Raw genomic sequence first — 17,747 nt, 5'->3', positions numbered from 1 at the left:
ATCTATAAAATCACATTGTCTGATTTTTAAAGAATTTATTTGCAAATTATGGTGGAAAATAAGTATTTGGTCACCTACAAACAAGCAAGATTTCTGGCTCTCACAGACCTGTAATTTCTTATTTTGGCCCATTCCTCCATGCAGATCTTCTCTAGAGCAGTGATGTTTTGGGGCTGTCGCTGGGCAACACGGACTTCCAACTCCCTCCAAATGTTTTCTATGGGGTTGAGATCTGGAGACTAGACCACTCAAGGACCTTGAAATGTTTCTTACGAAGCCACTCCTTTGTTGCCCGGGTGGTGTTTGGGATCATTGTCATGTTGAAAGACCCAGCCATGTTTCATCTTCAATGCCCTTGCTGATGGAAGGAGGTTTTCACTCAAAATGTGGCCCCATTCATTCTTTCCTTTACACGGATCAGTAATCTGGGTCCCTTACCAGAAAAATGCCCCAAAGCATGATGTTTCCACCCCCATGCTTTACAGTAGATATGGTGTTCTTTGGATGCAACTCAGCATTCTTTCTCCTCCAAACACGACGAGTTGAGTTTTTACCAAAAAGTTCTACTTGGTTTCATCTGAGCATATGACATTCTCCTAATACTACTAATCCACGCACAGCTGCCCGGCACTGCCTGGCTCAAGCACTCCACATCAGACCTTTGCCGCTTCCACTAGTAGCAATTCCGTTCACACAACTGTCCAATGGTGCTCACAGTGCAATGTAGATGCAGTCCAATTCCAACAAAAACTCCGCCAAAAGAAAGAAAATACACTGGGCACTCACGATTTTGATGCTTGTGTGGATTTATTCAGAATGGTACATCAGTGCGGCAGACGCTCATGCAGGGATGTTTTACAGGCTACGGTCCATTTCTCGCGATACTTTGCGCTTCAACAGGCCTTATCACATTATTATTCTCCTAATACTCTTCTGGATCATCCAAATGCTTTCTAGCAAACTTCAGACGGGCCCGGACATGTACTGGCTTAAGTAGGGGACACGTCTGGCACTACATGATTTGTGTCCCTGGCGGTGTAGTGGGTTACTGATGGTAGCCTTTGTTACATTGGTCCCAGCTCTCTGCAGGTCATTCACTAGGTCCCCCGTGTGGTTCTGGGATTTGTGCTCACCGTTCATGTGATCATTTTGACACCACGGGGTGAGCTCTTGTGTGGAGCCCCAGATCGCGTGAGATTATCAGTGGTCTTGTATGTCTTCCATTTTCTAATAATTGCTCCCACAGTTGATTTCTTCACACCAAGCTGCTTGCCTATTGCAGATTCAATCTTCGCAGCCTGGTGCATATCTACAATTTTGTTTCTGGTGTTCTTCGACAGCTCTTTGGTCTTGGCCATGGTAGAGTTTGGAGTGTGACTGTTTGAGGTTGTGGACAGGTGTATTTTATACTGATGACAAGTTCAAACAGGTGCCATTAATACAGGTAATGAGTGGAGGACAGAGGAGACTTAAGAAGTTACAGGTCTGTGAGAGCTAGAAATATTGCTTGTTTGTAGGTGAGCAAATACATATTTTCCACCATAATTTGCAAATAAATTCTTTAAAAATCAGACAATGTGATTTCATGGATTTTTTTTTCTCACTATGTCTCTCATAGTTGAGGTTTACCTATGATGAAAATTACAGGCATCTCCCATCTCCGGAAGTGGGAGAACTTTCACAATTGGTGGCTGACTAAATACTTTTTTGCCCCACTGTATATAGCTTAATATACAATATAGACTTTCAGCCAGTTCTGTTTTGGAAGAGAGCACTGGAATATATGATGCCATAATGAGTTAACTATTAATAATATATATCTTAAACAGTTACAGTTTTAGAACTGTATATTAATGAAAATGAAGCCTTAAAGTACATGTATTGTTTCAATACATTTTTATGTTATCATACTGTATAATTAATCACATAAAAATATATTATAATATAAATAAAATACAACTATATTACCATAATACAATGAATAAAATCTAGATCTACATCTAGTCGTTGGTATAACAACAGCAATGTATACACATAGTAAATAGATTTACAGATTAGAGATTTCTTACAACAATTCTCAGTTGCACCTGTCTGTGTAGAGAAAAGACACATTGGTCCTCCAGAAAGAGACAACCTCAGAACTTTTTACTAAAATGTACCTGTCACTTAAAAACGTTTACCACGTTTACCTCAACCGATCAGGAGAGGGAACGGGGATAAGAGCGTGACAGCTTTACTCCATGGCTCTCATAGATTTTTGTCTCGCTGCCCTATAAACCTATAATGCAGCAGGAAGACATAGATCACTATGAGCTGGAAAGTAATCTACACTTGTTCTCTTGATCGTTGGAGGTCAGCACTGAGGCCCCGACCTATCAAAAACAATACTTTTGACAGAGACGTGTCAAACTTTTTAAGTGGCGGGTAAACTTTAAAGGGTAACTCTCATTGAAATAAATTTTTGCTACTGCACTCCTTATGGTAAATAAAAAATATTTCTAATATAATTTATTTAAAAAAAAAGAAGTTTTCTATGTTTTATTTGTGCTTAAAAAAGCTCAAGAGCACATTCTCCCCCATCTTATACACAGACTTAGGACTGAGGTCCAAACACACAGAAGATGCAGCCTGGAGTGTTGAAGGGGGGGGGGGGGGGTGTCCAGCCTCATCCAATAATAGCTCATCTCACACTTAAATGGGCACTGTCACAAAACTTTTTTTTTTTTTATATGTTGTAGTACTTATGTACTACAACATATCTCTAATATAGATCCATTATTTTTTATTTTTTTTTAGATAGTTTATTTTAATTTTGAAAACCAACCACTAGGGGTCTCCCTCCTAGTGGCCGGCTGCAGGCTGGCATGATGTCACGCTTGAATTCGGACCGATGCCGGCCGGGCAATCGGTCCTAATTCATTCAGCCTGCGCTCGCTCCCTGCCTGTCAATCAGACAGGCGGGAGCGAGCGCTGAGAGCGCATTGGCTCCCTGGCCTCACACACCGGCCCCGTCTCCCGGCATTTACAAGCTGCTGCTTCAGAACTCTGCACTAGGGTATGTCTTGGGGAGAGCGGGGTTCGGGGTTTTCAACACAGGGGTTGGGGGAGAGTGGGGTCCGGGGTTCTCAACACGGGTGGAGCGAGGGGTTCAGGGTTTTAAACACAAGGGGGGGGGGAGGGAACGGGGCAGCGCCGCGGCCATGGCCATAACTTCCATGGCCATAACTTCCTAGTAGCACACTACCAGGCAGACAAAAGGGCATTTTTAATCTAGTAAAAAAAAAAAGTAAGGCAGAGAGGGGGTTAGGGATTGATGGGCAATAGGCAGGGACAGAAAAAAAAAAAGGATGGTGGAAGCTACTCTTTAACTGTCATATGCTGTTGGTTAACCACCCCCTACGCACTCCAGACTGCACTTCCTGTGTTTGGGCCTCGGTCCTAAGTCTGTGTATAAGATGGGGGAAAATGTGCTCTTGAGCTTTTTTAAGCACAAATAAAACAGAAAACTTCATTTTTTTTAACCAAAGTATATTAGAAATATTTTTTATTTACCATAAGGAGTGCAATAGCAAAAATGAGTTTTAATGAGAGCGCCCATTTAACTTCAAATCATTTAATAGGCTAATGGACAATGTTTTTTTTATTTTTTATTTTTTTAAAGCAGACAACTCCTTTATGCTGCATGTGTCAGTGCAACAAAATGATTTTCAAAATTACTAGACTTTGCTGTGAGTGATCAATTTCCTTGTAGTGCCACGACAGGTGGAATGAAGCATTACACAGTGCACATTAATATTTAATAGGATGTCTGTGTAATACAGGATAGGAAAGGTCCTCGAGAGTGAAAGAGGTTACTAAAATCCAACCTTCACTCTAATCAAGAGATGAGACTACTCAACAGAGGATCCCTCTCAAGTAAGTCAGAAGTCTCTCATAAGGTATAAGAAAATGTTGTCAAAAATAGAAAATTAAATTTAAAGGGAATCAATTGTTTACTTTAATTCTTTGATACTTAAAGGGGTACTCTGGTGTAAAACAATTATTATTATTATTATTATTATTTTTTAATCAACTGGTGCCAGAAAGTTAAACAGATTTGTAAATTACTTCTATTTAAAAATCTTAACCCTTCCAGTACTTATCAGCTGATGTATGCTCCACAGGAAGTTGTATTTCTTTCTGGAATTCTTTCCAGTCTGACAACAGTGCTCTCTGCTGACACCTCTGTCCATGTCAGGAACTGTCCAGAGTACAAGCAAATCCCCATAGCAAACCTATCCTGCTCTGGACAGTCCCTGACATGGACAGAGGTGACAGAAGAGAGCGCTGTGGTCAGACTGAAAAGAACTCCAGAAAAAAATACAACTTCCTCTGGAACATACAGCAGCTGATAATTACTGGAAGTAATTTACAAATCTGTTTAACTTTCTGGCACCAGTTGATTTAAAAAAAAATGTTTTCCACCAGAGTACCCCTTTATTATGCATGAAAATTACCTTTCATTTGACACACAATATGTCATATGAAGTATTACTGTCAACCTAATATTAAAGGGGTTATCCAGGGAATTTTTTTTTTTTTATATATATCAACTGGGAATCAATTGTTTACATTAATTATTTGATACTTAAAGGGGTACTCTGGTGTAAAACAATTATTATTATTTTTTAATCAACTGGTGCCAGAAAGTTAAACAGATTTGTAAATTATTTCCAATAAAAAAAATCGAAATCCTTTCAGTACTTATGAGCTGCTGAAGTTGAGTTGTTCTTTTCTGTCTAAGTGCTCCCTGATGACACGTGTCTCGGGAACTGTCCAGAGTAGAAGCAAATGCCCATAGCAAACCTCTTCTACTCTGTGCAGTTCTCGAGACAAGCAGAGATGTCAGCAGAGAGCACTGTTGCCAGACAGAAAAGAACAACTCTACTTCAGCAGCTGATAATTATTGAAAGGATTAATACTTTTTAACAGAAGTAATTTACAAATCTGTTTAACTATCTGGACCAGTTGATATATAAAAAAAAAAAAAAGGTTTTTTCCTGGAATATCCCTTTAATGTAAATGCCTCCATATTAAGGGGATTAATGTATCTGTTATAGGTTTCATTTCTGTGCAGTCACAACATTATCTATAATGGGTAGACCAAGGCTTTATAAAGGACATGTGCTGTATCTTTAAAAGAAACTGAACTTACCATGCACTGGGCAGCTTTTGAGTAGCAGTACTCATCCTGCATAAAATGGAAAATTCATTTTAAATGCTTTAAGCAGCTCTCCTGCACCTTTGCTTGTTACCTTAAATAAAGCTTGCAAGAAGGCCAAAGATGACATCATACACTCCAGGTTTAGAAAAAATAAAATAAAAGATGTGATTGGAGAACTACTGAGAAAATATAGTGTGAAAGCCATTATGTGAAAATATGTGTGAAAGCCATTATGTAGTCATAAGACATACATACACAACAGGAGGTATTAAAGAAATGTACAAAGCTATTACAGAACACTTTACTGGTAATAAAACTGATACAAATCAGATACAAAACTCAAAGTCCCAGTATATTCAGTAAGCTATGCTGGTGGCTGAAACAGTACAGTATGCCCCACAGTAGAATTAACCACAGACATGACAACCAATATGGCCGCTATTATACCTCCCATCAGAGTTGTCACCAAATTTTCCCAAATTCCTAAGAGTTGTCTGAGAAATGAAGAAATGATAAAAGCTACAGGGAATTTCATAAAAATCTAAATCAAACAAACACTACTTACCTGTTAAATCCCTTGCCACTCCAGCACCAATACTACAGTCTTTGCTTATTTTCCATGAGCAATATGTATTGTATATGTTTGTGACTGTTGCAGTCATTCACTGACTTCATTGGTGATGCTAGTATGTATGGCCCGTAACCATGATGGAGGCCAGGGATTGGCTGCAACAGTCTCGGCATGTATGGTATGTCATTGCTCCAGGGAACAGAGACCAGTGGCGACAACTGAAGCATTATCACTGGAGAGGCAGGGAACTTAAAGTGGTATATGACAGGATATGCCATAAATGTTGGACAGATATGGGTCCTACCTCTGACACATGAACCAGATTTGGTTTTAAGAGCCCCCCAGCCCCCTCTGGCCTGGTTGTGACTGCCAGGTTGTGGTCAGGAAACCGAATACAGTCAAATAGGCTCATTGGGGGGGAGATTTATCAAAACCTGTCCAGAGGAAAAGTTGCTGAGTTGCCCATAGCAACCAATCAGATCGCTTCTCTCATTTTTGAAAAGGCCTCTGAAAAATTAAAGAAGTGATCTGATTGGTTGCTATGGGCAACTCAGCAACTTTTCGTCTGGACAGGTTTTGATAAATCTCCCCCATTGACTTTTATGGCAGCAGTGTAAACAGCGTAGCATGTGGTTCTTTGCTGTTAACATTAAAAGGAGTTACACAAATAATGTAAAACAAACAATCACTTTCTGTAGATGTGAATAGGCCAGAGGTGGTTGGGGACCCTTGATCTTGAAGCAGATGTGGGTCCCAAAGGTGGGGTCCGCATCTATCAGATGTTTATGACATATTCTGTTCACATGTCATGAATTCTTTAAATGGGCATACCCTTTTAACAGGTTTGTTATGTTTGTTATTTTTTTTTATAACATTTCCTGCAGCTGCTGCAATCTCTTACCTTTGGACAATCACCTGGGGTATTTCAGTGAAAAAAGCAGTGATACTTAAAGGAGATAAACTGGATTAAAAAACGTATCCCCAACCTGGGATGGGACCCCCCCGCAATCTCAAGTACAGGGCCCCGGCTCTACGGCCAGAGAGCGAGTGTTGACCACTGCGCGTGTCGACCACCCCTCAATACAGCACTATGGCAGAGCCGGAGATTGTCGAAGGCAGCGCTCTGGCTCTCCAATAGATTTGTATTGACAAATCGTGTCAGCTGCTGCTTCAGGGCGTGTCGGCTGCCGCTTTGTGCAGTGCTCGACACGCCCCCTTCTCGCATGCAGGCCGGGCCCTGTTTGGGAGATCGCGGGGGGGGTCCAAAAACGTATCCCCTATCCTTAAGATAGGGGATAAGTCTTGCAATCCTGGTTATCTCCTTTAACAACTCCAGTCCACTGCAGCTCATGTTGCGGCACCTTCCTGTCCCTCGCTGCTTGTCTCTTTTTTCAGCATCTCGTCTAAAAAGCAGAAGCATGACCTGCTCACTTAGCCAATCTTTGACCACAGCGGTTGGCCTTGGATAGTGATTGGCTGACCGGGCAGGTCCTGCTTCTGTGATGAGAGATGAGCTGCAGGGAATCAAAAGGAGTTGCAACAATAGCTGCAGGGGACCAGGGTAGGTTAATATAGTTTTTTGTAGTTTTTTAACCCCAGCATAATATAAAAAAAATTAATCATCAGAATATCCCTTCATGGTTAATATACACTAAAATAGAATGATGCTGTACTTTACTGTACTTATGTGTGCTTCATATTTAACATGCTTCATCACATACCATATAACAAAGGTATTCTCTGTTAAAAGCATCACCTCTCAGCAGAAAATATCTATCTCTACAATTACATAGAGGGACACTACAATGGTGCATAGCTTCCCTACAGTTTGATGGTGCAGAGCAGTAGGGACTCTGTGTGCTTCTGGGAACATAAGGGAACAAATAATGTGTGTGCACATAGCTATAGGCTCTACCTTGTGCATTAAAGGGGTACTCCGGTGAAAACCTTTTTTCTTTTAAATCAACTGGTGGCAGAAAGTTAAACATATTTGTAAATTACTTCTATTAAAAAAATCTTAATCCTTCCAGTACTTATTAGCTGCTGAATGCTACAGAGGAAATTCCTTTCTTTTTGGAACACTGATGACATCACGAGCACAGTGCTCTCTGCTGACATCTCTGTCCATATAAGCAACCATGCATAGGAGATGTATGCTAAGGGCAGCATGGTGGCTCAGTGGTTAGCACTGCTGCCTTGCAGTGCTGGGGACTTGGGTTCAAATCCCGCTAAGGACAACAATAAATAAAGCGCTATTATTATTATAATAACAATAGCAGAGAGAACTGTGCTTGTGATATCATCAGAGAGCATTCCAAAAAGAAAAGAATTTCCTCTGTAGCATTCAGCAGCTACTAAGTACAGGAAGGATTAAGATTTTTTAATAGAAGTAATTTACAAATATGTTTAACTTTCTGCCACCAGTTGATTTAAAAGAAAAAAGGTTTTCACCAGAGTACCCGTTTAAGTTGTATACAGCGCACACAGGAATATTTACCAATCATAAATCTGGGAAAGTTGTGTGACAACATTGTAGAAGCTATAATGTTTATTATATTGGTTGTCACCTGACTTCCATTGAAAGACATACAAGTAAGATAAAGTTCAATACATTTTTTTTTTTTATCATCTTTACAGAAAAAGGATTTCTTAATAATTTAAATTTTAGAGGGAAAGGTTCAAACAGGTTATGTAAGTAAATATGTATTGCGTAATGTTTGGCATTAAAAAAATAAAAATGTAATATTTAGTATAAAATTTGTGAATACTTGAGGTGCATGCATTATAAAAGCTCTTGGTGCATATGCAGAACATATTCATAGGGTTCCATTCATCCGATGTATTCTAAAATAGTGTCATACTGACATACAGCAAGATGTATGTTGGCATACAGTTATGTTTAGGTGATAAAGGAATTGGAGAAAAAAAAATGTGCATTATAATTTTGTTTTCTTCATTATGGCATTCTATGGGCAGCATATGCTAATCTATGTATGTATAGTTACATCATAAAAGTCAGTCTTCCTTTATTTGAGCCTTTTATTGTGGGTATTCATCTGAAGGATTTCCCAAAGTATACTACTGACTGAAGGCTCAAACTAAGTATCAAAATAGACTCATATCTTGGATCTGTCTTTTGAAACTGAATAAATACAGATTTTTAAATTATAATATAGTGTCCCTATTGTAGTCAATAATAATAATAATGTGTCTGGCCAAAAAGTCATCATATGAGCATCCATGGGTATATGACTATTTTAATAGCTTAATATAGAAAGAACAGAGCAAATTCTAGCACATACATGCTTATAAGGAAACAGTGAACAAGAATTGTGTAAAATTGGAAATAAAAACAGAACACAGGACTAATCCAATTACTTTTGACTGTTAGTAAATGAGCAAAATCAAATTTGTATGATGTGTATGATGGTGAACTCCATCCAATAAATAGGGAATAGGGAGCACACCGACTCTAAGCAGTTAGACACCTGTTTGTGATGTCATGCTTCGACATTCTTGCACAGGAAGCAGGAAAGCAGATTAAAGAGAATTAGAAAAAAAAATCATGATGTCAAAGTAAAATCTTGCTGGTCTTAATGTAGCTGCTTTGTATTGCCCATATAACCAAAAATACTTGGAGCTCCTACAATGCCACTGAACTAAACTTAGATCAGCAAAGATGGGTGTTCAGTAGCACTACAGGAGGTCCAGTATTGTAAAAATATGGATACTTAAATATAGGTCTATTACAGCTGTCTGAACATGTTCTTAGTATAATCTTTTAAGGAAACCCTTTACATGCCTGTTGCTGTGGAGGAGACGCACTCTACTAAAATGAATGCAGCAAATGTCATCTGGGGAAACACTCCAAACTTCAGATTTATTGGGGTTCATGTATCAATTTTGGTAAACAATAGACAATTGTGCAGTTGTATTAGATGTTATGGTGTATGGAATGTGCTCCATACTAATATATATATATATATATATATATTTATATATATATATATATATATATATATATATATATATATATTTTTTTTTTTTTTTTTTTAAGTATTCCGGATATATATAAAAAATAATTATATGGTTCTGAGTCTGCTGTATCATTATAAAAAATACATATTTACCCTTCTGGATCCATTCAGCTCCTGCTTTGACATCTCCCACAGCTCTTGCTGTGACATCTTCTGGTCACTGTTGCTCTGATAGCTTCTTTCCAGATGGACTGGTATCAGCAATGATGGACACCTCATGCAATCACTGGCCATCAATCACTGGCCACAATGGTGTCCTGCCTTTGAAGTAGCAAACACAGCGATGAGCAGGGACCAGAAGACATCACAGCAGGGGCTGCGGGGGGGGACCCAGGTAAGAATCTTTTTTTATAGCAGCCTCATACCATATAAAAAATTTATATATATCAATACTAGTACCAAGATTTTTTTTATAATATTTTAAAAGAAAATACAGTGTCATGCAAATTTAATTTTGATACATGACTCCTGGTTTGTTTCCCTGTACAAGCTGTAGGAGTACTTTTGAATGGCAGAGAGAGAGCATTAGAGATGAGCGAACTTACTGTAAATTTGATTCGTCACAAACTTCTCAGCTCGGCGGTTGCTGACTTTTCCTGCATAAATTAGTTCAGCTTTCCGGTGCTCCGGTGGGCTGGAAAAGGTGGATACAGTCCTAGGAAAGAGTCTCCTAGGACTGTATCCACCTTTTCCAGCCCATGGGAGCACCGGAAAGCTGAACTAATTTATGCAGGAAAAGTCATCAACTGCCGAGCTGAGAAGTTCGTGACAAATCGAATTTACTGTAAGTTCGCTCATCTCTAGAGAGCATAGGACAAGCACTGCCATTCTAACAGGTTAATATTGAAAATGTATGTCAACCATTGAACACCATTTCAAAGTTTATATTTATATATAAATATATTGAGGGGGATTTATCAATCAGCCTGAAACCATAATTGTCTGTTTTTTCCCCACAGCAACCAATCACAGCTTAGCTTTCTAATCTTAACAAGCTCTGGTAAAGTGAAAGTTGAGCTGTGATTGGTTGCTATGGGAAAGACCAGACAATCAGGGTTTCAGGCTGATTGATAAATCAGGGCCATTATATCTATACAAATGTTAAGTATGTTTGCAACGGCCTTAAGGGCCCAGATTTATCAAACTGTATGAGAGAGAAAATGGAGAGATTTTCCCACAGCAACCAATCACAGCTCAACTAACGAGCTCTGGTAAAGTGAAAGCTGAGCTGTGATTGGTTGTTGTGGGGAAATCCCTCCATTTTCTCTCTCACACAGTTTGATAAATCTGGGCCCTTGTCTTATTTATCTGTATTTTACATGCTGTGCTGTCAGTATTATAATCCAAATAGATATTTTTCTATATCAGATTGCTTTACAGTACCTGTTGTAGGGACTGTACTTTCCAGAAAGCAATCTCTCAAAGCAATCTCTCAATTTATCTCCAATAAAACCATCAATAATTCTGAGTGATTTAACATTGAAGCTTGCAGAATTATGAATGCAGCTCTGGACTATAACTTATACTGTCCAGATAAGTACAATTTAATCAATAGGTATCAATAGAATATCCGATCACATTGTGATTGGTGTAAATGTAATCTCTAGGCCCCTACACATGCTAAGAATAAGGGGGCTGCAATACTGATTCAGTGCTCTGGACTCTCACATTCATTCCCCACTTAGTTGCCTCTTAGGGAACTGCAGTACGGCCTCATTCAAGTGAATAGGGTCAGCTCAGAATAAGTAAGGGCCATTGCATTGTAAAATGGGAATACCAGTTTAAGTAATATTGTTTATAAACTTATTTAGCTTTTTTCATGTAGAATAATTTTCTTGTAAACTTTGAAATGGTGCTCAGACTGATACATATAGATTACACTAGCCCTTCTATGCTGATAGAAAACTAGTTTACAATAATATAACGGTCAAGTATTCTAGGCTATATATAGAGCCAAGTAAATAGTCATCTGACGTTTATTACACTGATAGAATTGGGAAAGGCAATAGCATGCAGTTTTTGAGGCAGAAGGTCTACATAACGTGAATTTTTGGAGGAAGGTTTGCAGTGTTATCCCATCACCTTATGCTAGTATGAAAATGCTGTACACCACATGCAATCCACGGCACATGTTGATAAGTAACTCTTCCTGTAACACCATTTGCATTTGCCTGCACCAAAGCGACCACAAGTGTTTGCAACAGTGAATGCTTATGAAATACTCTGCAGATAAAGCAGAGCCTACATCTCATAGCTTCCTCTTCTGCTACACACTGGCCAAGGCATCATTGAGCCTTCTAACCCAGGAGCGAAGCCCTATTTATGTTAAAGGGGTACTACGGCGCTAAGACATCTTATCCCCTATCCAAAGGATAGGGGATAAGATGCCTGATCGCGGGGGTCCTGCCGCTGGGTACCCCCGTGATTTTCTACGCCGTTAGAATCAGCCCCCGTAGCATGTTCGCACCGGGTCTGATTACTAGCGATCATGGGAACAGAGCATAGTGACGTCACGGATCCTCCCCGTGTGACGTCATGCTCCATCCCCTTATTGCAAGCCTATGGAGGGGGCGTGGCAGCTGTCACACCCCCTCCATAGGCTTGCATTGAGGGGGCGGAGCGTGACTTCACTCGGGGGCAGAGCCATGACGTCTATATGCTCCGTCCCCGTGATCGCCAGTAATCAGACCCGGAGAGAGCACGCTCCGGGGGCTGATTCTAACGGGGTGCGGCGTGGAAGATCACGGGGGTCCCCAGTGGCGGGACCCCCGCGATCAGGCATCTTATCCCCTATCCTTTGGATAGGGGACAAGATGTCTTAGCGCAGGGTACCCCTTTAAGGCCTAATATAGGCAATGGAAAGCAGTGGGTTGAAAATACATTGGGTTCATGTTAAAGCTTGGAGTTAATTCCAATATAAGGCTTTAGTTAATATTGAGACATGTTGGGGTTAGGAACTAAATCATTTAGATTGATGTTCAGGATTTGTTCTAGATGTATAGTAGTCAAGCCTCCAGCACAGAGCAGTGTGCAGGGGTCTTCACATTGGCCACAAATCCCTTTGTGGCTTTTTTTGTATAAGATTCTGTGTGCTGTCATATGGTGCTCCAGCAGATGCTGTATGTTGGAGATACCTCTGTAATACACTGGAGCAGAGCATTTTTTCATTGGCACAGGCAATAAACAGAAAATATTCTGTACAGATAGTGTAATACTTACTCAAGTATCCTTGTGATTCTTTCTGCATGGCAGTTATTGGACAGTCTTTATGTGTTAGCAATAGCTGTTTGAGTTGTGCTACCTCATTTTTCAACATGGACACCTCATTCTGGAAGAGAATGAATTACAGTTGGATTTAGTTGGAATGACATAAAAATCGGAATCCAATTTTTATAAAATTATGAAGTGTTTCTGATCTTGAATTTTTCCCAGTTTAATTGAAGATGTAAGAGCAGACATTATCAACACAATCCATGGACATGAATAGCGATTTCTAGGAAGAAAATGTTTCTTTTTGTAATCTCTTACAACCCTTTTCACAGATATTACATTTTCCATTTAATAAAAAAAAATAAAAAAGTGGCAGAAATCCAAAGCTGAGAATCAGATGACTACCGTAGATGTGCTAGTGGATTTGGATTAGCCCTGTGGCTTTCCCATGTAGAATTCATTGTAATAATGAACATGGGGAACCTGAATTGCAGGGTTTGTAGGGTATTTTTTTTCTTAATATTCTTAGGCAAATTGTGTCTATTCAACCATTTAAAGGCTCCAGATTGTTGCCTTCAACTGAAGAAGTTGGGGTGTATCATAAAGACTCCAAGTCCCATCATAAAATGTCAAATATCAAGAAGTCCCATTTGTCCCATTCACTGCTCATCTGATTTTTGTATAACAACATGTTCTTTAATCTAATACCGGCTTTATATGAAATGACAATATCAACCACTTAAATTACAGAACAAGTTACAAATTCATATCCAGTGCAATCCTCTTAATTGTTGTTTTCATAGTTTGCTACAGGGAACGCATGTTATTAGCCAGATTGTGCCATAATAATATGGTTGGGAAATGATCACAGTATGCATTAAAGTGGACCTGTCAGCAAGGAAACAGGGGTGCAAATAAAGACATTGGCCCATGGGGCTAGTTTTTATCATTCCGAGGATTTCTTTTTTTCTTTATCTCTATAGTGCTTACCAGTGTCGAGATTTAAGCCATTTTATTAATATGCAAATGGAGCTCAAAAGCCCAGGTCCACTTTATCTAGTGCAAGAGAGCCGAGGGGTGATGATGAAGAGGACATTATCTGGCCTAACATGGGCTCTTTCCATGCTTGGAAACACTCTCTGGGCTTTTGCATCTTAACAAAATGGCTTATATCTTTGCATCGAAGAGGACCTGGGAGCAGAAGTGGAAAGCTGGGGAGCACAACAGGTAGGACCATTCTGTTACCCAGACAACCCACCCCTTTAGGGCAGCATTTTACATATAAGCAAACCTTTTTTTTACCTGTATGTGGAATCTAGGGACTGTATGCCTGACTGTATTCCTGATCAGTGAATGAATCCTGCAGCCAGCAGCAAGATATATATATATATATATATATATATATGTATATATATATATATATATATATATATATGCTCCGATGTGTGGCTAGGCCCAGATTGGTGTCTTTATCCTTGGCCTCTAGTGACCATTTAGTGATCACTAGAGTGCTACAGAGGAAAACTCTAACTCACTAAATGGTCCCTAGAGGCTGAATTGGAATAAGTCAGCCTCGGCCTAGTCACTTAAAGGAGCAGGAAGCAGGTGAGTATTTTTTACAGTATGTCTATGTGGCTGAGTGGACAAATCAGAACAAATCCATTTAGTTTCAAGTCGATTTGTTCATCACTTTCTACCACTTTTGAGTCCTACCAAAAAAAGTATGTACACACATTCCAATTTTAGTCTACAGTTTACTTGCTTTACCCATGGAGGTGACTGCCATGCTAGGCTTTGTAGTAGAGCCAAGGTTGGGCCAGTGCTACAGGTAAAATGATCTTTCCAATCCATCCTCATCCCCTTGGAAGACTGTTCATGTATTAGTAAGTTGCTTCATGTGGTTTAAAGTAGACATTTTGCAGGTGCATATGGCAATAGTTAATGCTTTTAACCTTTCACCTTTAACCACTCAGAATCAAAAGATGTGAAGATACTATCTGTGCCTGAAGCACACTGTTGATATAACTCCATCCAGCGTGTGTGTTTTTAACCTGCAGGTAAACTGTGACTCTGCAACCCCTAAAACAAAAGCTAAACATCTACAAGCATGCCAACTTGTGAATTAAGACCAAGGCCCTTGTAATAGGACACATGTGTACATTTATCAGCTGCATAAATGTTATACAATTGTTCATTAAAATGTGACTGCATAATTCCTTTATTATGTTATAACCCCTGGGCATTTTAACTCTGTAATTCTCCTACCTAACTCATGCTGTTTTTGTATTTTCTGCACTGATATAAAGCCCCGGGCTTCTGTAAAGCAAATGGGCACCCCCTGGGGTGTTAGGGTGAGATTTTCCTTTTTTGCTATTTTCTTTCCTAATATATGGATTTTAGGGACACTAACAAATTTATGTTTATTACTTTTTTGTATATCTTTTTTAGATGTAATAAGTACCAAGTACAAAGTACAAATGGTTTCTTTCCTTAATTTGGTAACAAAAAGTCTTCATCTTGTAACATCATCATTAGTGTTGAGCGGCATAGGCCATATTCGAATTCGCGAATATTCGCGAATATATGGACGAATATTCGTCATATATTCGCGAATATTCGCATATTCATTATATTCTCGTTTTATTTTCGCACATGCGTAAATTCGCGTATGCGAAAATTAACATATGTGAATATTAGCATATACAAAATTAGCATACGCGAAAATGCGCATATGCGAAAATTAGCATATGCGAATTTTCGCATATGCGAATTTGCGCACGCCAGTCTCACACAGTAGTATTCTTTACACCACACAAGCTGGAAGCAGAGAGGGATGATCACTGTGATGTGTACTGTGAAAAAATAAATAAATAAATAAATAAATAAAAAAACGAATATTCGTAATTACGAATATATAGCGCTATATTCGCTATATTCGCGAATTAGCGAATATGCGATATTCGCGAATAATATTCGAATTGCAAATATTTGTGAGCAACACTAATCATCATGTGTAGAGTACGGTATGTATGAGTAGCAAAATATTAGATAAATATAAATACAAGAACTATAGCTAAATTGTTAAAATTATGTAAAATCTCTATGAACAACTTCAGTCTGGGAGAAAACAAACTGTCCCACTGCAACAAAGAAACTCAGCTCTGTTCACAGAACTCAATGAGGATGGCTATGTTCATGTGTTTTTTTTAACTAGATCCCAATGAATCCTGATGGATGTCAGTGAATCTTGACGGGTCCCTTGATTCATAATAGATTAGGTTCCTGTCAGGGTTTGATTGCTTTTTATTGGAAGAATAGTGCTATAGAGTGCTCCATATTTACTGGAAACTTGGAAAGCTTGGATGGAAAGCACATTATAAATATGTGAACAGAGCCTAAGGTGTTAGGGTCGTGTATATTGGCAAAATAGTTGACCTTTTCCAATAACAACCAGCAAAATTGTGTAAATTAGGTCTAAAATTGAATTAAATGTTGAACATACTCTTTGAGCTCTGGGCCATCTGTTTCTCTATGACTTGAAGCAGTGATCTGTAGAGTTTATGCCCCAAGCCCATGTCCATCAGGACTAAAGGAATTTTGAAGCACAGAATGACATTTCTATAATAAATATCTAAAACTGTTTGGTATCTTTCACTGATTAAAAGCATAACGTACCCCTGTTAATGCAAAAAGGAAAAAAAAAGAAGTAAAATCTATTTAAGGATTTCAATTGTTAGATTTGGAAATAAGAATGTGAACGGAGAAACATACAGTCATGATATCTTAGCAGACTGAAATTATATGAAATAATATGATTCCTTACACATTACTTTGAACGTTTATGTTTTTTTTTTTTTTCCAGGAATTAATTTAAAGGAAAGGGACATAAAGTTTAATACCTCAATATCCTTAATAACTTGTGCTGGATAAATGTTATATTAAAAAGGAAAAATAAAGTTATGTTATGTATAGACTAGACCTGTGGGCTTATTTCAATAAATCTTAATGAAGCTTTTACTTATGCAGAAAGTTCACTTTGGCATCCTTGGATATGGGTTGTTTTTATAAGAGAACCTCAATCATTTTGAGGGCAGATTATGTCTGTGTTTTCATTATTAATCTAATGTGTCTTGCTTTACAGGCAGGTTGTGTATGATGGAGTGGTACAGAAAATGCTCGGGCTATAAACAGTGGCTCTCTGAGGCTGTACAGTACACACCTGAAGCTGCATGTTTGTCTGGGTGAGTTCCTCTGCTTTCTTTTCCAGTGACATCACCCAGACCTTCCTTTTCTGTCTGCACCGAGTGGCAGCTGCTCGGTTCCTTTCCAGAAACTTTCGCCGCCTCTCGTCTGGATCCTCATCCACCACCCTTCTGCGTCGGCCTCCCGTGGGCTGAGGGGGTTGTATTGTCTGAGTGGGCTGCATTTGCTGTGCTGCTGGTGAGAGCTGGACAAAAAAGAAAAGCGGATTGACTCTCACACTACTAAAAACAGACATGTGAAATGTGGTGCTAGAAATGTCAGCCAAAACATCATTCATGTGACAGCTCTATTTCTTTATTTTTATAAATTTGTACAGATAAGTAAATTATATGTGTGAAATATTAAGAAACGGGATATTAAAAAGATGTCTGTATACAGAGAGATTTAACTTGGAACTCCTGGGCCTTGATGCAAAATCTGGAATAGGGACACATCCACCTACCATGTGTCATTCATACTGGTG

General features: G+C 39.0%; 1 protein-coding gene and 1 pseudogene across 11 annotated transcripts in view; one reads left to right on the top strand and one right to left on the bottom strand.

Annotated features, from left to right (window-relative positions):
* CREB5 (cAMP responsive element binding protein 5) overlaps positions 1 to 17,747 on the bottom strand; it is a 616,745-nt gene that overhangs the window by 23,123 nt on the left and 575,875 nt on the right. For 10 of the 11 annotated variants that reach the window (XM_056519876.1, XM_056519873.1, XM_056519872.1 and 7 more), the window contains 2 exons: positions 17,241 to 17,468; positions 13,031 to 13,139 (listed from right to left, as the gene is read on the bottom strand). In XM_056519876.1, the coding sequence (XP_056375851.1) occupies positions 13,031 to 13,139; positions 17,241 to 17,468 (337 nt within the window). Of the gene's footprint in view, positions 1 to 5,194; positions 5,231 to 13,030; positions 13,140 to 17,240; positions 17,469 to 17,747 lie in introns of all 11 variants that reach the window. The other variant, XM_056519878.1, reaches the window with a different exon arrangement.
* Positions 12,362 to 12,480, top strand: LOC130274766 (small nucleolar RNA SNORA17; annotated as a pseudogene).

Source organism: Hyla sarda, chromosome 5, assembly GCF_029499605.1.
Source record: "Hyla sarda isolate aHylSar1 chromosome 5, aHylSar1.hap1, whole genome shotgun sequence".
Classification (NCBI taxonomy): domain Eukaryota; kingdom Metazoa; phylum Chordata; class Amphibia; order Anura; family Hylidae; genus Hyla; species Hyla sarda.
This window is presented reverse-complemented; position numbering and strand designations above follow the sequence as displayed.